This window comes from Ranitomeya variabilis, chromosome 1, assembly GCF_051348905.1.
Source record: "Ranitomeya variabilis isolate aRanVar5 chromosome 1, aRanVar5.hap1, whole genome shotgun sequence".
Classification (NCBI taxonomy): Eukaryota; Metazoa; Chordata; class Amphibia; order Anura; family Dendrobatidae; genus Ranitomeya; species Ranitomeya variabilis.
The window spans coordinates 299,497,776-299,522,285 of NC_135232.1; the positions used below are offsets into that span (position 1 = coordinate 299,497,776).

The 24,510-nt window shown below is 42.8% G+C and overlaps 1 protein-coding gene across 1 annotated transcript in view; it reads left to right on the forward strand.

The window, feature by feature from the left end:
• LOC143815864 (sodium-dependent serotonin transporter-like) overlaps positions 1–24,510 on the forward strand; it is a 110,662-nt gene that overhangs the window by 66,553 nt on the left and 19,599 nt on the right. The window contains exons 7-9 of the mRNA XM_077295560.1: positions 3,993–4,105; positions 10,869–11,000; positions 15,807–15,906. Coding sequence (XP_077151675.1) covers positions 3,993–4,105; positions 10,869–11,000; positions 15,807–15,906 — 345 coding nt within the window. The remainder of the gene's footprint in view (positions 1–3,992; positions 4,106–10,868; positions 11,001–15,806; positions 15,907–24,510) is intronic.

Consider the following 24,510-nt stretch of genomic DNA (forward strand, 5'->3'; position numbering starts at 1 on the left):
GACAGGGCACCAATGGTCGGGGTTTGAGACATGCTTCCAGTAAACGCAAGTTAAATGCAGCTGGTGGATCGCAACCCCACCAGCAGCTATTAGGAACACATGTCGTGTGCCTGAAAAGATGCAGCCTCAGCGCCAAAGCTCGCATCAAAGGGAGGGAGGCGACCTATGGCGTACCTATACGTCCAGAAGTCATAACGGCGTTACATTTCACCATAATAAATAATAAAGTGTATAGTGGCAATTGAAACCTAGTAAGTGAATCAAGTAAATGAAACATAAAAAAATAAAATGTAAAAATTAAAATAAAAAAATAATGAAAAATTAAAAAGATGAAAGAAAAATAAACAGAAAAGGAATAAAGAAATGAAAAACAATAATAATAAATAAAAATGGAGACATAAATAGGCCATCAATTTGGGATAAAAGGGTGCTGAACAAATTCATTTCCGCAAAAACACTCCCATGTTCACATCAAAATAGTGAGACTCATGCACTGAAAAGCAATATAATCAGAGGAACCTTAAAAAACAATATACAAGAAAAAACAAAAATAAATAAAGAATAGGGTTCGAGGGGGAGATCTAGGATCAGTATTTTTAAATTGCGACAGGCCAAATCTTTGGGGGGCCTCAATTTTGCAAATTTAAGATTGTATAGCGTTGCAGTCATTTTCAGACATTCTCTTGATTGGATTTGGGCCCATACTAAATTTACCAACACCCCATTAGATGAAGCAATGTCTGGACCGATCAGTCTTCCTGCCTTACTCCATTTACAACAAAATAGAGTTCCCACTGCAATCAGGGATAATCCTCTGCTATGGTCCGTGATATTGGCATGGCGTCATGCTTAGAAGGATCAGCGGACTAGACCCTTATACCTCAGTTTTCTTTCCCTCTCAAGGTAACCCTTTATTTTTACAAGGCAGACCACTCCCAACTTACCGAGTGCTGGGGGGAGAGAGGGTGCAGACTGGTCTTCGATCTTCTGACAACTACTCAATGTCCTCTTTCTCTGGAGGGTATTTTCTCCAAATATCCAATCTTAGTGAGTAATATTTTCATTGCTACTCAGATTAAGCATTACGTTGACTCGGTTTTCCGAGGCATACCAGACAGTGTCAGAACCTGTCCTCTCCATCTGATCTCCCTTGGCGCTCGTGCAAGAGTTTATTCGCTAAGTCTTATCTATAAATCAATCAAACCTTCTATTTCATGGTCAGATTCTTCACCAGGCCCGGGCAGATGGGTATCACAACTATCTAATTATAGACTGACTGATCTTTTGAAAGCCACTCTACATTTAAACTCTTTATTGCCATATAGCAGCTACTCAACTATGGCCCTCATGATTTTCCATAGGGCTTACATTTCCCCAGAGGTCAAATCTAGGATGTCTCGGCTAATCCCTCTTGTCCCAAATGTTTACACCTTCCAGCTGACATCTTTCATTGTCTCTGGGATTGTCCGAAGATACAGGAAGTTTGGGATATGCTTCTTCGCCATCTCACCAACACCTTCAGCATTCGCTTTACATTACCTCCGGAATGGGCGTTATTTAATATTTTCCCATGGGATCAACTACTCAGACTCTCTGCTCATGTTTTAACTATCTGGGTGGCTGTTACCCGCAAGAGTATTCTGCATCTGTGGGAACAGGATGCAACCCCTCCACTAAATCTAATTTCTTCGAAAGTAACATATTTGTTTGAAATGGATTGGATTGAGTCCATACTTCATAAAGAAAGTCATACGGAACGTTTTTTTCCTCACATGGTCCTCCTTTATTGATCTGCAGCCACTATCAGTTTGTCAAGCATTACATGGTTGCTTTTAATTCACCGATTGGTATATGAGAGAGCTTATATCTGGTAACACACCTATTAGGCTTACCTAATTAAACCTGCAGGGTTTCAGACGTGCCTGGGGGGGGGGAGTTGGGGTTGGGATTGATTGTTATACTGAATAACCCCGTCTTCTTTCAAGCTACACTTTCTGGATATTGTTATGCCCTTCCTTTTCTTTATATGCGATGTATGTTACTGATTCTTATCTTGTTTGCAGACTGTTATAAATGAATATTTAAAAAAATAAATAAATAAAGAATAAAATTAAAGGCTCCATAATTATTAAAATTGTGAAAAATTAAAGAAAATACTTGAAACTGACTGCTTCATTAAGGCCATATTATGCGACTGTATGTAAGAGTAACTATCCAAAGTGTCTCTTTTAGGAGAAGTTTACACTTACTGTAATACCATCACAATACACAAAAAACACAATACACAAAAAACTTTTGGATTACAATTATGATGGTTATAAAAGTGTCTCGGAATTGTGTTTAACTTCTCAAAATCATGACAATTTGGCTGCATTTCTAATGTCTCTCACATGCTCTTGGACACGCAACCTGAGGATTCTAGTGGTCATAATTATATAAATTAGGCCACAAAGGCAAATGGCATAATATATGACCGCTTGTGTGTCACATGGAATGTGATGAATGATTTTTAAGGCCTTGTCGCCTAGCGAATTATAACATTCCATAGTCCTTGAAATACTGTATGTCTGTAGGCAGAACATCTACCACAGGGAATGAACCCCATGGCAGACCTCTACCTCCAAACAAGAAACGACTTTTTGGAGGGACATAATGACTATTGATCAGCATGTCCCCCAAATTCAGTGACCTGTGACAAGTGTATATTTACTGAGATGTTGTTTATGATCCCTATTGGTGAGGAGGATGGGCAAGTGCTTGGAGAGAATATTTTTCATTAGAACACAATTAAAGTTGAAAGTAGTGATAAAAGTACATCATCTATATCACAAGACCATGAGATAATTAGTGTTATGGCCATGTGTATTAAGTATAACCAACCTCTCTCTACCACAACCCCAGGATACTAGGAGACAAACTACACTAGGAAACATAAGTTCAAGCTTGGAGTGGAGGGCGGAGCTGCCTAATATATACCCTAGAGGAGGATAGGCCAGGGAAGATAAACTCTGCAGAGTTAAATTCCTGCAGAGTCTGGCCTCGCCTTTCTATAGGCAGGTGGAGAGTCTCAGTAAGAGAAAGATGCAGCAGTGCCGGGATTGGTGCAAGAGGGAGTTCACTGTGATGGCCTGAGAATGTGAGGTGCAGAGCAGAGAGCGCAGTGAATAGAACAGCACTGAGAAAGCATGCGAGCTACCAGCTTAACATAGAATATGATGGATTATGACACATTAGCACTTTTAGATTCAGTTGTGAGTCTGTATTCTGCGATAAATTACATTATTACAAGTGTTATGCTCCACAAGAATAGTTATACAATAATATATTCTGGTTATATTATTGCTCAGACATTGTGAATGTTATACCTATTTCGCACTGCTGCTTTAGTTTTGAAATACCCTTTAAGAAAGACATCTATATGTAACTTTATGTATTGTGGTCTTTAATGTTATTGTTTTTGTGTGTATGATACCTTAGTGACTCTAATTTTAAGCTGGTATATTATGTACTGAAATATATAAATAGAGACATATGATAAAATATCAGAACTGTCAACACCAACTTGTTAACAGTTTCCAGGTTTCAATGGGGTTGTCCACTAATTGGGCAACTCCTACTGAATGCCTATGTTTCCCCCCAAAATGATACATATACTCGCCTCTGGTGCCGGCGCCATTCCAGTGGTGTCTGTGCTGTCTCTCCCAGGGATTGAGTGACATCATTATGTCACTCAATCCCTGCAGCCAATCAGTGCTGGCTTTACACAAACAAAGTAAAAACAAGCTGAAAAAATAAAAGCAACATAAAGGTTAGATAGAAAAATTGCAAATATGATGGATTTTTCATGTATAATATGTAGCTATATAATTAATAATACTCGAAAGTGGGACCTTTATTTATCATGACTTACAGCACAATGTGCTATTTAACAACTATGAAGTGAGAACATGGTTTTAATATGCTTTGCATTATTTTGTATGTTTTCTTGATAGGACCTAGCCTTCTATTTATAACATATCCAGAAGCAATTGCTAACATGGTCGGATCAACTTTCTTTGCTATTATATTTTTCCTGATGATGATTACTCTCGGTTTGGATAGTACAGTAAGTCAAACCATGTACCATCAAATTCATATTCTTCCTATCCCTTCCATACATACATTCTAAAAAATCTAAATAGATTTATACTGCCAGTAAACAAGTATTAGGGTATGTTTCCACATTCAGGAAACGTTGCGTGTTTGACGCAAACACGCAGCGTCCAGATGTTACAGCATAGTGGAGGGGATTTCATGAAATCCTCTCCACTATGCGGTAAAACATGCAGGCGGCAGACCCGCGTAAACGGACATGCGGCGCGTCTTTTCAGAATGCAGCATGTCTGTTTACAATGCGGCGACGCTCCATTGCTGCGCCGTAAATTTACCATAGACTATCATTAGATGCGATAAAATCGTATCTAATGATTAGTCACATGCGTAGAAACTGCGTAAATGCAGCTTACTACGCATGTCTGCCGGCTCACCTGTCCCGCCGCCGGAAGTCCCTCATCCACTGCAGTTCTCGCGATAACTTATGTTATCGTGAGAACTGCCGTGCACGTGACCGGAACTTATCTCCGGTCACTAGTCTGGTTCCAGCGATCACCTACACTACAGCGTTCTCGCAAACAGCTGATCAGCTGTTTGCGAGAACGCTGTAGTGTAGGTGATCGCTGGAGAGTTATCTCCGGCGATCATCTACCGGCTCTGCTACATCTAGATGTCAGGCATCCAGATGTAGCAGTGTCAGACTCGTCTACATTGTGTGCACATACACCACACAACATACACCATACAACATGCAACATGCGACGACATGCAACATGCGACGACATGCAACATGCGACGACATGCGATTACATGCGACAACATGCGACATACAACATGCGACAACATGCGACATGCAACATGTGACAACATGCATCAACATGCAACAACATGCGACATGCGACATGCTACAACATGCAACATGCGACAACATGCGAGAACATGCAACATGCGACAACATGCAACAACATGCGACATGCGACAACATGCAACCACATGCGACATGCAACATGCGACAACATGCAACATGCAACAACATGCGACATGCAACATGAGACAACTTGTGACATGCAACATACGACATGCACCATGCACCATACAACATGCAACATACACCATAAAACACATAGACATTCAAGAAAGAAAGGAGGGGGGAGAGGGAAGGGTTGGAGCTTGACACGCTGAGACATGCATCTGTAAGCCGTTGCAAATAAATGTAGCTGGTGGGTGCCGTACCTGCTGGTGATTTCAGCTGAAGTAGAAAGAAAGGAAGGGAATATCCAGGACATCCATCCAGTGTAAGTAAAATATCCAAAATTTATTAGAACATTTTAAAAGGGATTAAAAGAGAGAGAGAGACCCTCTCTGCCTGATGCGTTTCTGGCGCACCATGGCGCCCTTAGTCATAGGATGACTAAGGGCGCCGTGGTGCGCCAGAAACGCAGCAGGCAGAGAGGGTCTCTCTCTCTTCTTTTAATCACTTTTAAAATGTTCTAATACATTTTGGATATTTTACTTACACTGGATGGATGTGCTGGATATTCCCTTCCTTTCTTCATACAACACATACATACAGTACATACATATAGACATACAGTACATTAAACATAGATTACATACTCACCATCACTTGTCACTTTGATCCCCGAAGCCAGTGTCACCTGTAAAAAAATACTAAAATAATAAACAAACACTATACTCCCTGATCCGCAGAAATCCAATTAAAACGAGTGTCCCACGATGATCTCCCGTGGAGAGCAGCAGCATCAGTTGATGCGACCGCTCTCCAGGGGCTCCATGAATACAATGAAGGAAGGTATCCTTCCGCACTGTATTCCTCCGCCAATATAAAAAATAGTCCCTATTCTCACTTGTGGCACTGATGTGTGAGAAAGTTCCCATGCAGCAATGCCATAAAGTGAGACCCTGAACTGAGGTAACCTCAGTGATACACTGCAGGAGCCATTGTCTCCTGTTAGTGTGTCACTGAGGGTCCTATAGAGCAGTGACATCACCAGATGTCACTGTTCTATAGGGGAGATCGTCGTGGGAAACTCGTTATTAATTGGACTATGGCGGACAGGTAGTATACGGCTTATTATTTTTAATTTTTTGCAGGTGATCGAGTATGGTAAGTATGGTTAAATTAAGAATAATAAAATACTTTTTTCTGGCTGTGTCTTTATTTTGTTTTTTAACTCTTTCACTACTCTAGGATTAATAATGGATAGGCGTCTTATTGACGCCTCTCCATTATTAACCCAGCTTAATGTCACCTCACAATAGCAAGGTGACATTAACCCCTTATTACCCCATATCCCACCACTACACGGGAGTGGGAAGAGAGGGGCTAAGTGCCGGAATTGGCGCATCTTATAGATGCACCATTTCTGGGGTGGCTGAGAGCTGGTATTTGTAGCCGGGGGGGGGGGGCAATATCCAGGGCCCTTCTCTAGGCTATGAATATCAGCCCGCAACTGTCTGCATAGCCTTTCTGGCTATAAAATATAGGGGGACCCCATGTCTTTTTTGGGGGGGTCCCCCTATCTTTATAGCCAGTAAAGGCTACGCAGACAGCTGTGGGCTGATATTCATAGCCTAGAGAGGGGCCATAGGTATTACCCCCTTCCCATGCTACAAATATTGGCCCCCGGCCATTGGCTTTCCCCCTCTGGCGCAGAAAATTGCGCGGGAGCCCACGCCGTGTTTTTTCCCATTTTTTTAAATTAAACGTTCATTCATAAACATCGGCCTTGCTATTACATATCTACTAGATGGTGGCCCGATTTTAACGCATCGGGTATTCTAGAATATGTATGTATGTATGTATGTATGTATGTATGTACGTCGCGCTGTGAGTGGGGGTTAAATCCGTGCCAATATTGCTGATGGGTCGCGGCCAGCCGCGTAGTATATAGCCCAGCCACGTAGTATATAGCACAGCGATGTAGTATATAACACAGCCCATGTAGTATATAGCACAGCCCACGCAGTATATAGCACAGCCACGTAGTATATAGCACAGCCCACGTAGTATATAACACAGCCACATAGTATATAGCACAGCCACGTAGTATATAGCACAGCCAACGCAGTAGATAGCACAGCCACATAGTATATAGCAGCCACGTAGTAAATAACACAGCCAACAAAAAGAATGAAACTTCCGTTGTCCACCGAAGCTGTCCCGCTCCTCGCGATGCGGCCGGCAGCTTCAGTTCCCAGAGATGCATTGCGAAATTACCCAGATGACTTAGCGGTCTTTGCCAGAGACCGCTAAGTCATCTGTGTAATTTTGCAATGCATCTCTGGGAACGGAAGCTGCCGAGAGCATCGGGAGGAGCGGGAAAGCTGCGGAGGCGACGGAAGGACAGAATAGCATGATTTTTTATTTTTTTTATTACTTTTACCATTATATCATTTTACTATTGATGCTAAAAAAAAAAGTTGGTCCGGGATGGGGAGTAGGGAGGGGCCAATTCAGCGACTCGGGATTTCCGTTACAGACAGAAAGACAGACAGACAGACGGAAGTACCCCTTAGATGATTATATAGATGGATAATCTATCTATAGATATATTTATAGATAGATATATCTATAGATACATAGATATACTAAACATCGGGCTTGGTATTATCTATCTATCGTATCTATTATCTATCTATCTATATATATATATATATCTAGCTATCTATCGATATATCTATCGATAGATATCATTATAGGTGAATAGATATGATAGATACTGTACGATAGATAGATAGATAGATAGATACAATAGATAGATACGATAGATAGATCTATCTATTATCTATCTATTATATATCTATCCCATATCTATCATCTATCTATCTATCTATCATCTATTATCTATCTATCGATCTATCTGTTATCTATCATCTATCTGTCTGTGTGTGAGTGTAAACATTATTCTTCAATGGAGTATGTAAATGAAGAGGTTGGACAAGAAATGACATCACCCTTTTTTTTGGTATATCTTTATTGAGCTTACAAAAACACACACAAATCCGCATTAAAAAAAAAACGTAAAAAAATGCATGAAAAACGTGTCAAAAAACGCATGAAAAACGCAGGTGACCTGCCAGTGACCTCAGGTGCAGATTTGGTGCAGATTTTACCTGCGTCAAATCCTGATCAAATCCTGATGCAATCCTGAACGTGGACACATACCCTTATTGAAAGCAATCAAAGATTTGGCTAAGGGAATAATTTAGAAAATGTGGTTACCTGATACTTTAATACTGATAGCTATCATAATAATGTTGATAGCTATCATAATAATGTTGATAGGACATCAATATCAGATCAGTGGGGGTCACTCGTCACCCCTGCCAATCAGCTGTTCTGGATGCGAGAGGCGGTTTGTAAAAGCACAGCTCTGTCAACTACATAGAGGCTGCAGCGGGGTACTGTAGATCCACCGATACCCATTTTAATAGGGACGGATTTACAGTAACTGTACATGGCCACTATACAGTTGACGGACCTGTGCAGCTCTACAGCTAATCACATCCGTCCGCCGTTGGCACCAGGAATAGCTGCTTGGAGGGGGTGCTGGGTGTTGCACCCCCACCAAAATGCTATTGATTACTTATCCTAAGAATAGCCCATCAATATTAAAGTACCTAAATACCCCTTTAATACAATTTCAAGAGGTGGTTTATGACAGTAGGCTTTCAATATACAGTTGCTTCTCACAACATTAGAATATCATCAAAAAGTAAATTTCTTTCAGTTCTTCAACGCAAAAAGTGAAACTCATAATCATTGCTTCAAAAGCCACCACACAGAGACTTATCCAGGACATGGCCTACAAGTGTTACATTCCTTGTGAATTGTCTCTTCAGAGAGGAAGAGGACTAGAACTCTAGTGCCACCTATTGGAAGTAGCAATCCTAACAGTCAATGGCAATATGCAGCATCAATAGTAATGTAAAAAATAATAAAAATTGCTTATACTCACCCTCTGATGTCGCGATCTCCCCGGCGCTGCAAGCGGCTGTGCCGACAAGGACCTTCGTGACGTCACGGTCATGTGACCGTGGCGTCATCACGGTCATGTGACCGCGACATCACCACAGGTCCTGTTCGGCACAGCAACTGAGACCGGACGCCGCGGGCAGCACAGAGAGGTGAGTATAGCATTATTTTTTATTTTAATTCGTTTTTTACACCAAAATATGGTTCCCAGGGCCTGGAGGAGAGTCTCCTCTCCTCCACCCCGGGTACCATCGGCACATTATCCGCTTAACTTCCCACAACGTGGGCACAGCCCCATACGGGAAGTTAGCGGATCAATGCATTTCTATGGGTGCAGAATCGCTGCGATTCTGCACCAAGAAGTGACATGCTCCTTCTTTTTTTCCGCAGAAAAGCCGCGCGGCTTTTTCCGCGGAAATCCACAGCATGTGCACAACGGGTTTTGTTTTCCATAGGGTAACATTGTACTTTACCCTGCATGGAAAACTGCTGCGGATCTGCAGTGTCAAATCCGCTGCGGATCCGCGGCAAAACCCGCAAAGTGTGAACATAGCCTAAGGATAAGAGCCAAACCAGATCTCAATTTGCAGACACTGTGTTTCGGGGTACTGCCCCTCCTCAGTGCAAAGTGGAGATCTGGTTTGGCTGAATGAGAGGCATCTGACCGGGATCCAAAAAGTAACGTTTCTCCTTGCGGAGAGTGACATGTCGAGATGAGGTGACTTAAAGCTGCAATGCTCCTTTCTTGTGTCAAGCCACTCATGACCAAAAGACAACAGACAGAAGCGTCTTACCTGGGCCTAGGAGAAAAAGAACTGGACTGTTGCTCAGTGGTCCAAGGTGTTGCTTTCAGATGAAAGTACATTTTTCATTTCATTTGGAAATCCAGGTCCCAGAATCTGGAGGAAGAGTAGAGAGGCACACAATCCAAGCTGCTTCTAGTGTGAAGTCTCCACAATCACTGATGGTTTGGGGAGCCATGTCATCTGCTGGTGTAGGTCCACTGTGTTTTATCAAGACCAAAGTCAGCGCAGTCATCTACCAGGAAATGTTAGAGTACTTCATGCTTCCCTCTGCCGACAAGCTTTTTGGAGATGGAAATTTCATTCTCCAGCAGGACTTGGCACCTGTCCACACTGCTAAAAGTACCATACCTGGTTTAAAAACAACAGTATCACTGTACTTGATTGGCTAGCAAACTCGCCTGACCTTCAAGAGGAAGACGAGAGACACCAGACCCAACAATGCAGACGAGCTGAAAGCTGCTAGCACAGGAACCTGGGCTTCCATAACACCTCAGCAGTGCCACAGGCTGATCGCCTCCATGCCACGCTGCATTGATGCAGTAATTGATGCAAAAGGAGCCCCGACCAAGTATTGAGTGCATTTACTGACCATACATTTCAGTAGGCCAACATTTTGGATTTTAAAATCATTTCTTCAAGCTGGTGTTATAAAGTATTCTAATTTACTGAGATAATGACTTTTAGGTTTTCATTGGCTGTAAGCCATAATCATTAATATTAACAGAAATACACACTTGAAAAAGATCACTCTGTTTGTAATGACTCTATATAATATATGAGTTTCACTTTTTGTATTGAAGAACTGAAATAAATTAACTTTTTGATGATATTCTAATTTTGTGAGAAGCACCTGTATGATAAAATACTTTTAATCATTTGTACACCAATTGTACATTAATTTCAAGAAAAACTTGCCTGTAACACAATTCCAGTTTTAACAGTAACACTCTTTCTATATCTGTTATGATTAGTTTGGAGGCCTTGAAGCTGTTATCACTGCAATCATGGATGAATATCCAGACATTTTGGGTAAGAGGAGAGAGCTGTTTGTCCTTGGATTGGTCACAGTCTGCTTTACTGGTTCACTCAGCACTTTAACTCAGGTACGATGGAATTCTGAGAAAACCAACATCATTCCAGTATTGTGGGTGAGATACAATGATACTACTATATGCAACGCAAATTGTTACATTATATGAACTTGTTCTCCAATATGCATGCTTGATTTACAGAACCTGAAGGGGAAGATTTCACCCTGAACCAAGAACTCTTTGCATTTTAAAATCTAATAAAAACCAAAACTAATGCATCAGAAAACTACTAATTAAAGGGGTTGTCTCATGTTTGGAAGTTATTAACTGTCAACCTTAAAGGGAACCTGTCACCTGAATTTGGCGGGACCAGTTTTGGGTCATATGGGCGGGGATTTCGGGTGTTTGATTCACCCTTTCCTTACCCGCTGGCTGCATGCTGGCCGTGATATTGGATTAAAGTTCATTCTCTGTCCTCCGGAGTACACGCCAGCGCAAGGCAATATTGAAAAATATGTCTTATATTCTTGGATCTTCAAAGTAGCCACCTTTTGCTTTGATGACTGCTTTTCACACTCTTGGCATTCTCTTGATGAGCTTCAAGAGGTAGTCACCGGCAGTGGTCTTCCAACAATCTTGAAGGAGTTCCCACAGATGCTTAGCACTTGTTGGCCCTTTTGCCTTCACTCTGCGGTCCAGCTCACCCCAAACCATCTCGATTGGGTTCAGGTCTGGTGACTGTGGAGGCCAGGTCATCTGACGTAGCACCCCATCACTCTCCTTCTCGGTCAGATAGCCCTTACACAGCCTGGAGGTGTGTTTGGTGTCATTGTCCTGTTGAAAAATAAATGATGGTCCAACTAAACGCAAACTGGATGGAATAGCATGCCACTGCAAGATGCTGTGGTAGCCATGCTGGTTCAGTATGCCTTAAATTTTGAATAAATCCCCAACAGTGTCACCAGCAAAGCATCCCCACACCATCACACCTCCTCTTCCATGCTTCACGGTGGGAACCAGGCATGTAGAGTCCATCTGTTCAGCTTTTCTGCGTCGCACAAAGACACAATGGTTGGAACCAATGATCTCAAATTTGGACTCATCAGACCAAAGCACAGATTTCCACTGGTCTAATGTCCATTCCTTGTGTTCTTTAGCCCAAACAAGTCTCTTCTGCTTGTTGCCTGTCCTTAGCAGTGGTTTCCTAGCAGCTATTTTACCATGAAGGCCTGCTGCACAAAGTCTCCTCTTAACAGTTGTTGTAGAGATGTGTCTGCTGCTAGAACTCTATGTGGCATTGACCTGGTCTCTAATCTGAGCTGCTGTTAACCTGCGATTTCTGAGGCTGGTGATTCGGATAAACTTATCCTCAGAAGCAGAGGTGACTCTTGGTTTTCCTTTCCTGGGGCGGTCCTCATGTGAGCCAGTTTCTTGGTAGCGCTTGATGGTTTTTGCCAGTGCACTTGGGGACACTTTCAAAGTTTTCCCAATTTTTCGGACTGACTGACCTTCATTTCTTAAAGCAATGATGGCCACTCGTTTTTCTTTACTTAGCTGCTTTTTACTTGCCATAATACAAATTTTAACAGTCTATTCAGTAGGACTATCAGCTGTGTATCCACCAGACTTCTGCATAACACAACTGATGGTCCCAACCCCATTTATAAGGCAAGAAATCCCACTTATTAAACCGGACAGGGCACACCTGTGAAGTGAAAACCATTCCCGGTGACTACCTCTTGAAGCTCATCAAGAGAATGCCAAGAGTGTCATCAAAGTAAAAGGTGGCTACTTTGAAGAACCTAGAATACAAGACATAATTTCAGTTGTTTCACACTTTTTTGTTAAGTATATAATCCCACATGTGTTAATTCATAGTTTTGATGCCTTCAGTGTGAATGTACAATTTTCATAGTCATGAAAATACAGAAAATTCTTTAGATGAGAAGGTGTGTCCAAACTTTTGGTCTGTACTGTATATAAAAAGTGCACAATAAGGACACATAGTAGTGACACCCAGCAATATGTAAATCTATAATCATCACTTATTACGGTGCATAATTATCAGGGTAAGATAGACCATATACATTTTATACATATGTGAGGCAATGCCTCCAATTAAATAATAGTCACCTATCCACCATCAATCAAAAAGTCTTTAGTATATGTGGATCACAGTGGTGTATAGAGGCATATTTACATGGTTAACCATTAGAAAGGTCAAGCGTATATTAAAAGATAAATTTGTCATATATACAATAGTATAGATATAGATTGTCTTACCACATGCTTAGGGCAAGTCACTCAGACCTTTTAACAACCCCAACGCGCGTTTCGCTTCTTTAATATGCCATGCGTAAAGCACCTAAATCACCTTGTATAAATTATAAAAATGTATTTGCATTTTGCACTGAGAAATAAGTATTTGATTCCTCTGGCAAAGAAGACTTAATACTTGGTGGCAAAACCCTTGTTGGCAAGCACAGCAGGCAGACTTTTTTTGTTGTTGATGATGAGGTTTGCGCACATCAGGAGGAATTTTGGTCCACACCTCTTTGCAGATCATCTCTAAATCATTAAGATTTTGAGGCTGTCACTAGGCAACTCGGAGCTTCAACTCCCTTCATACATTTTCTATGGGATTAAGGTCTGGAGACTGGCTAGGCTACTCCATGACCTTAATGTGCTTCTTTTTGAACCACTCCTTTGTTGCCTTGGCTGTATGCTTTGGGTCATTGTCTTTCTAGAAGACCCAGCCACGACCCATTTTTAATGTCCTTTCTCTTCCTCCAAACATGGCGAGTTGAGTTAATGCCAAAGAGCTAAATTTTTGTCTCATCTGACCACAGCATCTTCTCAAAATCACTCACAGAATCATCCAGGTGTTCATTGGTAAACTTCAGACAGGCTTGCACATGTGCTTTCTTGAGCAGGGGACCTTGTGGGCACTGCAGAATTTTAAACCTTTACGGCGTAATGTGTTAGCAATGGTTTTCTTGGTGACTGTGGTCCCAGCTGCCTTGAGATCAAACACAAGTTACCCCTCGTGTAGTTTTAGGCTGATCTCTCACATTCCTCATGATCAAGGATACCCCACAAGGTGAGATTTTGCTTGGTGCCCCACATCGATGTTGATTGACAGTCATTTTGTATTTCTTACATTTTCTTACTATTGCACCCACAGTTGTCTCCTTCTCACCCAGCGTCTTACTTATGGTTTTGTAGCCCATTCCAGCTTTGTGCAGGTCTATGATCTTGTCTCTGACATCCATAGAAAGCTAGTTGGTTTTGCCCATGTTTTAGAGGTTAGAGTCTGACTGATTAATTGAATCTGTGGACAGGAGTCTTTTACAAAGGTGACTATGTAAGACAGCTGTCTTTAACCCCTTAATGAGAAGAGGTATTTTTGGTTTTGCATTTTCATTTTTTGCTTCCCTTCTTCCCAGAGCCATAACATTTTAATTTTTTTGGTCAAAATGGCAATGTGAGGGCTGGTTTTTTGCATGGCGAGTTGTACCTTTGAACAGCACCATTGGTTTTACATATCATGTACTGGAAAACAGGAAAAAAATTCAAAGTGTGGTGAAATTGCAAAAAAAAGTGCAATCCCACAGTTGTTTTTTGTTTTGCTTTTTTACTATGTTCACTAAATGCTAAAACTGATCTGCCATTATGATTCTCCAGGTAAGTTCATTAACACCAAACATGTCTAGGTTCTTTTTATCTAAGTGGTGAAAAAAATTCCAAGATCCAAGCATCCAATCCATTTTTCGTGATCTGGGGTTGGGTGAGGGCTTATTTTTTGTGCGCCGAGCTGACGTTTTTAATTATACCATTTTGGTGCAGAAACAATGTTTTGATCGCCCGCTATTGCATTTTAATGCAATGTTGCGGCGACCAAAAAACGTAATTCTGGTGTTTTAGCTTTTTTTCTCGCTACACCGTTTAGTGATCAGGTTAATCCTTTTTTTTATTTGATAGATAGGGCGATTTTGAACTCAGCGATACCAAATATGTGTTTGTTTGATTTTTTTTATTGTTTTATTTTGAATGGAACGAAGGGGGGTGATTTGACCTTCTATATTTTTTTTTTTTTTTTTTACTTTTTGCATGCTTTAATAGTCTCCTTGGGAGACTAGGAGCTACCATAACCCGATCGCCTCTGCTACATACAGGCGATGAACAGATCACCTGTATGTAGCAGAATTACCCACTTGCTATGAGCGCCGACCACCGAGTCGGTCTGCAGGAGACCTCTGGTTGTCATGCCAACCCATCGGTGATCTGCGATTATGCGACGGGGGTTACTGATGGGCGGATTTCCAGCATGTGAAATGCCGCTGTCAGAGTTTGACAGCGGCATTTAACGGGTTATCAGCCGTGGGAGGATCGCAATTCAGCTGACATGTGCTGGAAAAGATGTGGGATCAGCGCTGGAGCCCACATCAAAGGAAGGATGATTATTAAGCCCGATGTCGGAAAGGGGTTACTGCAGGTAAAAAGTTGATAAGGAGCGTCTAACTGGTCTATAGGAGCCAAAACTCTTAATGGTTGGTAGGGGATCAAATACTTATTTCTCACTGCAAAATGCAAATAAATTTATATAATTTATACAATGTAATTTTTGGGATTTTATTTTGATATTCTATCTCTCAATGTTAAAATTAACCTACCCTTAAAATTATAGACTGTTTATGTCTTTGTCAGAGGGGAAACTTACAAAATCAGCAAGGGATGAAATAATTATTTCCTTCACTGTATTTTAATTCTGTATACAATTTTCCCTTCCAATTTTCATATTTTTGTGCAGTATTCTATTGCCTTAAGTCAGTATTACTGATCATATAGTCCACTGCAATTATCATGTAATTTTATTAGGGAGGAGCATATGTCGTGAAGCTTCTGGAGGAATTTGGGGCTGGCTGTTCTATAATCGCAGTTGTATTCTTAGAAGCAATTGCTGTGTCTTGGTTCTATGGTAAGAAAAGCATCATCTAGTGATTTAACTTTAAATATGTCACGTTTTAAAATTTTGTTGTACAATATTGTTTTTAGTTTTTTTGGGAGGCACTGGTGTCGCTCACTGCTTCTATCACTGCCTTCTGATGACCGTTTGTGTGAGGGCAGTGATAGAAGCTGTGGGGCGGCACTGGTGTCATTCACTGCAGCACCTTCTTTCACAGTTAGAAACATCGGCGGCAGAGATAGAAGCAGAGTGCAGACGCTGCACTCACATCTCTCACGGATTCTATCGCCATGACCATGGATTCAGGAAATCTTTAGAAGGCGGCGATGCAAGAAACTTTAGTAAGAAACTGCAGTGCCTCCCCCTGATTATGTCCTATTAAGGGGTGAAGGGTAATAGATGCTGCAGTGAGTGCCCATCTTCCTGTGATGTCCTGTTTGAGACTATCAAGCGAAATGTCACAGAATGTGAAGAACAGTACAAAAATATATATTTAGCCCCCTAGAAATCACAACATCGTAGTAGCTTGCACACAGCCACCTGAGCCAGCCTTAAAAGACCTTAGATGATGACATTAGAGTTGCATGTCAGTTTACCTTAGTAACCAGGTGCGGATCCAGTACAGTCAGATAGCCTGGCCAAAACCAAGAGTGCCGCAAGGGTACAAAATTGTCAGGCAGGAGAAACATCAATAAACAAGCCAAAGTCAAAACAGGAAAACACGACACTAAACAGGAGAAGAAAATACCAACCTTAACCAGGGAAGTATAAAGTTATATCTTGCAGCTTCCAGCAGTAAGCTGGAAGCTTTAATAAGGTGTGGTGCTTTCCAATTAGCTGAAGCACGGAGCTGATAACATTAGCAGGACAGCACACACACTCATACTGTCAGACTAGACAGCACTGACAGTGCCAGTCCCTGCCAACCTAAGCTTAATGGCTGGACAGAGCCTGCGCCGTCCATAGCTTCAGAATCCAAACTCTGTTCTATCACCAGTGGCACCCACAGAGTAAATACGGTGGCACCTGGTGAGAAAAGCAGACATTGCAGAAGCAGGTTCTGGTGGAGATATAGACCAAGTTTATTTGGAAACAGAAGATGAAATTTTTGTGCGAGCGGCGGCGGGCTGCTATTTGTAGGCTGGGGGGGGGGGCAAAATCCATGGCCCCTTACCATCATGAGAATACCAGCCACCAGCTGTCTGCTTTATCAAAGCTGGTTGTCAAAAATTGGAGTGACCCCATGCCATTTTTTAAAATTGTTTATTTAAATAATTAAAAAATAAGGCATGGGGACCCCTCTATTCTTGCTAATCAGCCTTGCTACGCTGACAGCTGAGGGTCACAGCCCCCAGCTGTGAGTTTTTCCTGACTGGTTATCAAAAATACAGGGGAACCCATGCCATTTTTAAGAAAAATTATTTATTTACAGTGCAGGCACCAACTGATGAATATTCCCATCAGCCGCTCCTGCTATCACTGTTATTAGCAGCAGCGGGCGACGACCGATGGGAGCAGTAGTCCCATCAGCTGACACCATTGAACGGAGGTAAACTTTATGCCTCCGATCACAGCTGCGCGCTCAAGCTGATGATCAAAAGCGGTGTTTGCAGCGTTGTCATGCACATGACGGCGTGGCAAACAATGGATGTTCGGCCGCCCATTCAAGTGAATGCTGTCCAGGTTCGGGTTTGGGTCTGGGTACTGTTCTGGTACCCAAACCCAAGCTTGTTGTAACTGCTAAGTCGAACCTGCAGGACCTCAGCATTCAGGTGTCCATTAATTTCTAGCCATAACCCTTCCAAAGCACCTGATATTGCACACATCCTTTCACCCTACGAGAGTCTAAGATTCTCTTCAGCTAATATTCCAAATTGCCTTTAACTACCACAGAAGGAAAAATATTTCTGACTGGGTGAATTGGGAGAACGATACGACTTAAGGAGGTATTTGTGAAACACAGTGGGTATCTTAAAATATGGAGGAAGTTTGAGGCAGAAAGCTGCAGGGTTAATGACCTCGATTATTTTATTAGGACCAAAAAATCTGGAACCCAGTATGGCAGAATGTACCTTAACCCCTTAATCCCATATGACGTACTATCCCGTCAAGGTGACCTGGGACTTAATTCCCAGTGACGGGATAGTACGTCATATGCGATCGGCCGCGCTCACGGGGGGAGCGCGGCCGATCGCGGCCGGGTGTCAGCTGACTATCGCAGCTAAAATCCGGCACTATGTGCCAGGAGTGGTCACGGACCGCCCCCGGCACATTAACCCCCGGCACACTGCGATCAAACATGATCGCAGTGTACCGGCGGTACAGGGAAGCATCGCGCAGGGAGGGGGCTCCCTGCGTGCTTCCCTGAGACGATCGGTACAAGGCGATGTACTCACCTTGTACCGAGCGTCTCCTTCCTGCAGTCCCCGGATCCAAAATGGCCGCGGGGCTGCATCCGGGTACTGCAGGGAGTACTTCCGGGTTCACAGCAGGCGCTGGTAAGCCTGCAGCGCTGTCAGTCAGATCGCTGATCTGACAGAGTGCTGTGCAAACTGTCAGATCAGCAATCTGTGATGTCCCTCCCTGGGATAAAGTAAAAAAAAAAAAATTCCACATGTGTAAAAAAAAAAAAAAAAAATTCCTAAATAAAGAAAAAAAAAATATTATTCCCATAAATACATTTCTTTATCTAAATTAAAAAAAAAACAATAAAAGTACACATATTTAGTATCGCCGCATCCGTAACGACCCAACCTATAAAACTGTCCCACTAGTTAACCACTTCAGTGAACACCGTAAGAAAAAAAAAAAAAGCCAAAAAACAACGCTTTATTATCATACCGCTGAACAAAAAGTGGAATAACACGCGATCAATAAGATGGATATAAATAACCATGGTACCGCTGAAAACGTCATCTTGTCCCGCAAAAAGCAAGCTGCCATTCAGCATCATAAGCAAAAAAATAAAAAAGTTATAGTCCTCAGAATAAAGCGATGCCAAAATAATTATATTTTATATAAAATAGCTTTTATCGTATAAAAGCGCCAAAACATAAAAAATGATATAATTGAGATATCGCTGTAATCATACTGACCCAATGAATAAAACTGCTTTATCAATTTTACCAAACGTGGAATGGTATAAACGCCTCCCCAAAAGAAATTCATGAATAGCTGGTTTTTGGTCATTCTGCCTCACAAAAATCGGAATAAAAAGCGATCAAAAAATGTAATGTGCTCGAAAATATTACCACTAAAAACGTCAACTCGTCCCGCAAAAAACAAGACCTCACATGACACTGTGGACCAAAATATGGAAAAATTATAGGTCTCAAAATGTGGAGACGCAAAAACTTTTTTGCTATAAAAAGCGTCTTTTAGTGTGTGACAGCTGCCAATCATAAAAATCCGATATAAAAAAACACTATATAAGTAAATCAAACCCCCCTTCATCACCCCCTTAGTTAGGGAAAAATAATAAAATTAAAAAAATGTATTTATTTCCATTTTCCCATTAGGATTATGGCTAGGGTTAGGGCTAGGGTTAGGGCTAGGGCTAGGGTTAGGGCTAGGGTTAGGGCTAGGGTTGGAGCTAAAGTTAGGGTTAGGGTTGGGGCTAAAGTTAGGGTTAGGGTTGGGGCTAAAGTTAGGGTTAAGGTTGGGGCTAAAGTTAGGGTTAGGGTTTGGATTACATTTACGGTTGGGATTAGGGTTAGGGGTGTGTCAGGGTTAGGGGTGTGGTTAGGGTTACCATTGGGATTAGGGTTAGGGGTGTGTTTGGATTAGGGTTTCAGGTAGAATTTGGGAGTTTCCACTGTTCAGGCACATCAGGGGCTCTCCAAACGCGACATGGCGTCCGATCTCAATTCCAGCCAATTCTGCGTTGAAAAAGTAAAACAGTGCTCCTTCCCTTCCGAGCTCTCCCATGCACCCAAACAGGGGTTTAACCCCAACATATGGGGTATCAGCGTACTCGGGACAAATTGGACAACAACTTTTGGGGTCCAAGTTCTCTTGTTATCCTTGGAAAAATAAACATTTGGGGGGCTAAAAATCATTTTTGTGGGGAAAAAAAGATTTATTATTTTCACGGCTCTGCGTTGTAAACTGTAGTGAAACACTTGGGGGTTCAAAGTTCTCACAACACATCTAGATAAGTTCCTTGGGAGGTCTAGTTTCCAATATGGGGTCACTTGTGGGGGGTTTCTACTGTTTGGGTACATCAGGGGCTCTACAAATGCAACGTGACGCCTGCAGACCAATCCATCTAAGTCTGCATTCCAAATGGTGCTCCTTCCCTTCCGAGCTCTGCCATGCGCCCAAACAGTGGTTCCCCACCACATATGGGGTATCAGCGTACTCAGGACAAATTGGACAACAACTTTTGGGGTCCAATTTATCCTGTTACCCTTGTGAAAATACAAAACTGGGGGCTAAAAAATCATTTTTGTGAAAAAAAATAATAATTTTTATTTTCACTGCTCTGTGTTATAAACTGTAGTGAAACACTTGGGGGTTCAAAGTTCTCACAACACAAACTAGATAAGTTCCTTGGGAGGTCTAGTTTCCAATATGGGGTCACTTATGGGGGGTTTGTACTGTTTGGGTACATCAGGGGCTCTGCAAATGCAACGTGACGCCTGCAGACCAATCTGTCATGAATCCCAATGGCTAGGGATAGCAAGGGACAAGCAAAGAAATACAAAATATCGGACGAGCTCTAGGGTGATGGAACCTGGGCTGACCGCTGCCCTACGCCTGACAAACGCAACTAGAGATAGCCAGGGAGCGTGCCTACGATGGTTCTAGACGCCACGCACCAGCCTAAGAGCTAACTAGTACTGCAGAGAAAATAAAGACCTCACTTGCCTCCAGAGGAATGAACCCCAAAAGGTATAGTTGCCCCCCACATGTATTGACGGTGAAATGAGAGGAAGGCACACACATAGAGATGATATATATAGGTTCAGCCAATTGAGGCCCGCTGTAAACTAGAAAGCAGAACGATACAAAAGGGGTCTGAGCGGTCAGCAAAAAACCCTAATCAAAAAAACCATCCTGAGATTACAAGAACCCATGTGCCAACTCATGGCACATGGGGAGAACCTCAGTCCACTAGAGCTACCAGCTAGCATAGAGACATAATAAGCAAGCTGGACAAAAAAACCAACAACTGAAAATCAGCACTTAGCTTATCCTGAAAGATCTGGGAGCAGGTAGGCAGGAACCAAACAGAGCACATCTGAATACATTGATAGCCGGCAAGGGAATGACAGAAAGGCCAGGTAAAATAGGAACCACCCAGCCTCTGATGGACAGGTGGAAACCAAAGGCCGCAACCCACCAAAGTCACCCAGTACCAGCAGTAACCACCAGAGGGAGCCCACAAACAGAATCCACAACAGTACCCCCCCCTTGAGGAGGGGTCACCGAACCCTCACGAGAACCCCCAGGGCGATCAGGGTGAGCTCTATGGAAGGCGCGGACCAAATCAGTCGCATGTACATCGGAGGCGACCACCCAGGAATTATCCTCCTGACCATAACCCTTCCACTTAACCAAATACTGGAGTTTGCGTCTGGAAACACGAGAATCCAAGATCTTCTCAACAACATACTCCAATTCTCCCTCCACCAGCACCGGAGCAGGAGGCTCAACCGAAGGAACAACGGGCACCTCATACCTCCGCAACAACGACCGATGGAACACATTATGAATAGCAAACGATGCTGGGAGATCCAAACGAAAAGATACAGGGTTAAGAATCTCCGAGATCCTATAAGGACCGATGAACCGAGGCTTGAACTTAGGAGAAGAGACCTTCATAGGGACAAAACGAGAAGACAACCACACCAAATCCCCAACAAAAAGTCGGGGACCCACGCGGCGACGGCGATTAGCAAACTGCTGAGTCTTCTCCTGAGATAACTTCAAATTGTCCACCACTTGATTCCAAATCTGATGTAGCCTGTCCACCACCACGTCCACTCCAGGACAATCCGAAGACTCCACCTGACCAGAGGAAAAACGAGGATGAAACCCCGAATTACAAAAAAAAGGAGAGACCAACGTGGCAGAACTAGCCCGATTATTAAGAGCAAATTCGGCCAGTGGCAAAAAAGCAACCCAGTCATCTTGATCAGCAGAAACAAAACACCTCAAATAAGTTTCCAAGGTCTGATTAGTTCGCTCCGTCTGGCCATTCGTCTGAGGATGGAATGCAGACGAGAAAGACAAATCAATGCCCATCTTGGCACAAAACGTCCGCCAAAATCTAGACACAAACTGGGATCCCCTGTCAGAAACGATATTCTCCGGAATCCCATGCAAACGAACCACGTTCTGAAAAAATAAAGGGACCAACTCAGAGGAGGAAGGCAACTTAGGCAAGGGCACCAAATGAACCATCTTAGAAAAGTGGTCACACACAACCCAGATAACGGACATTTTCTGTGAAACCGGGAGATCAGAAATAAAATCCATGGAAATGTGCGTCCAAGGCCTCTTCGGGATGGGCAAGGATAACAACAACCCACTGGCCCGAGAACAGCAAGGCTTAGCTCGAGCACACACTTCACAAGACTGCACAAAGGTACGCACATCCCTAGACAAGGAAGGCCACCAAAAAGACCTGGCCACCAAGTCTCTAGTACCAAATATTCCAGGATGACCAGCCAACACAGAAGAATGGACCTCGGAGATGACTCTACTGGTCCAATCATCCGGAACAAACAGTCTTTCTGGCGGACAACGATCCGGTTTATCCACCTGAAACTCCTGCAATGCACGTCGCAAGTCTGGGGATACGGCGGACAATATTACCCCATCCCTAAGGATACCAGTAGGCCCAGAGTCTCCAGGAGAGTCAGGCACAAAACTCCTGGAAAGAGCATCTGCCTTCACATTCTTAGAACCTGGCAGGTATGAAACCACGAAATTGAAACGAGAAAAAAACAACGACCAACGAGCCTGTCTAGGATTCAAACGCCTGGCAGACTCAAGGTAAATGAGATTCTTGTGATCAGTCAAGACCACCACACGATGTTTAGCACCCTCAAGCCAATGACGCCACTCCTCAAATGCCCACTTCATGGCCAAAAGCTCCCGATTACCCACATCATAATTGCGCTCGGCGGGCGAGAATTTTCTAGAGAAGAATGCACATGGCTTCATCACCGAGCCATTAGAACTTCTCTGTGACAAAACCGCCCCCGCTCCAATCTCGGAAGCATCAACCTCAACCTGAAAAGGAAGTGAAACATCTGGTTGACACAACACAGGAGCAGAAGAAAACCGGCGCTTAAGTTCCCGAAAGGCCTCCACGGCCGCAGGAGACCAATCAGCAACATCAGCACCCTTTTTAGTCAAATCAGTCAAAGGTTTAACAATACTGGAAAAATCAGCAATGAACCGACGATAAAAATTAGCAAACCCCAAGAACTTCTGAAGGCTCTTAACAGATGTAGGTTGTGTCCAGTCACAAATCGCCTGAACCTTGACGGGATCCATCTCAATAGTAGAAGGAGAAAAAATGTACCCCAAAAAAGAAATCTTCTGGACTCCGAAGAGACACTTTGAGCCCTTCACAAACAGAGAATTGGCCCGCAGAACCTGAAACACCTTCCTGACCTGTAAAACATGAGACTCCCAGTCATCAGAAAACACCAAAATATCATCCAAATACACAATCATAAACTTATCCAGATATTCACGGAAAATATTGTGCATAAAGGACTGAAAGACTGACGGAGCATTGGAGAGTCCAAAAGGCATTACCAAATACTCAAAATGGCCCTCAGGCGTATTAAATGCGGTTTTCCACTCGTCACCCTGTTTTATCCGCACCAGATTATACGCACCGCGAAGATCTATCTTAGTGAACCACCTAGCCCCCTTAATGCGAGCAAACAAATCAGTCAATAATGGCAGTGGATACTGATATTTGACTGTAATCTTATTCAGAAGGCGATAATCTATACAAGGCCTCAGGGAACCATCTTTTTTGGCCACAAAAAAAAACCCTGCTCCCAGAGGGGACGAAGATGGACGAATATGTCCCTTTTCCAAGGACTCCTTAATATAATTCCGCATAGCAGTATGCTCTGGCAGTGACAGATTAAATAAACGACCCTTAGGGAACTTACTGCCAGGAATCAATTCTATAGCACAGTCACACTCTCTATGAGGAGGGAGCGAATTGAGCTTAGGCTCCTCAAAAACATCCCTATAGTCAGACAAAAACGCAGGGATCTCAGAAGGAGTAGATGAAGCGATTGAAATCGGAGGTGCATAATCATGAACCCCCTGACATCCCCAGCTTAACACAGACATTGTTTTCCAGTCCAGGACAGGATTATGAGTTTGTAACCATGGCAGACCAAGCACTAGTACATCATGTAAATTATACAGTACAAGGAAGCGAATCACCTCCTGATGAACGGGAGTCATGCGCATGGTCACTTGTGTCCAATACTGCGGCTTATTCATAGCCAATGGTGTAGAGTCAATTCCCTTCAGAGGGATAGGAACTTCCAGAGGCTCCAGACTAAAACCGCAGCGTTTAGCAAATGACCAATCCATAAGACTCAGGGCAGCGCCTGAATCCACATAGGCATC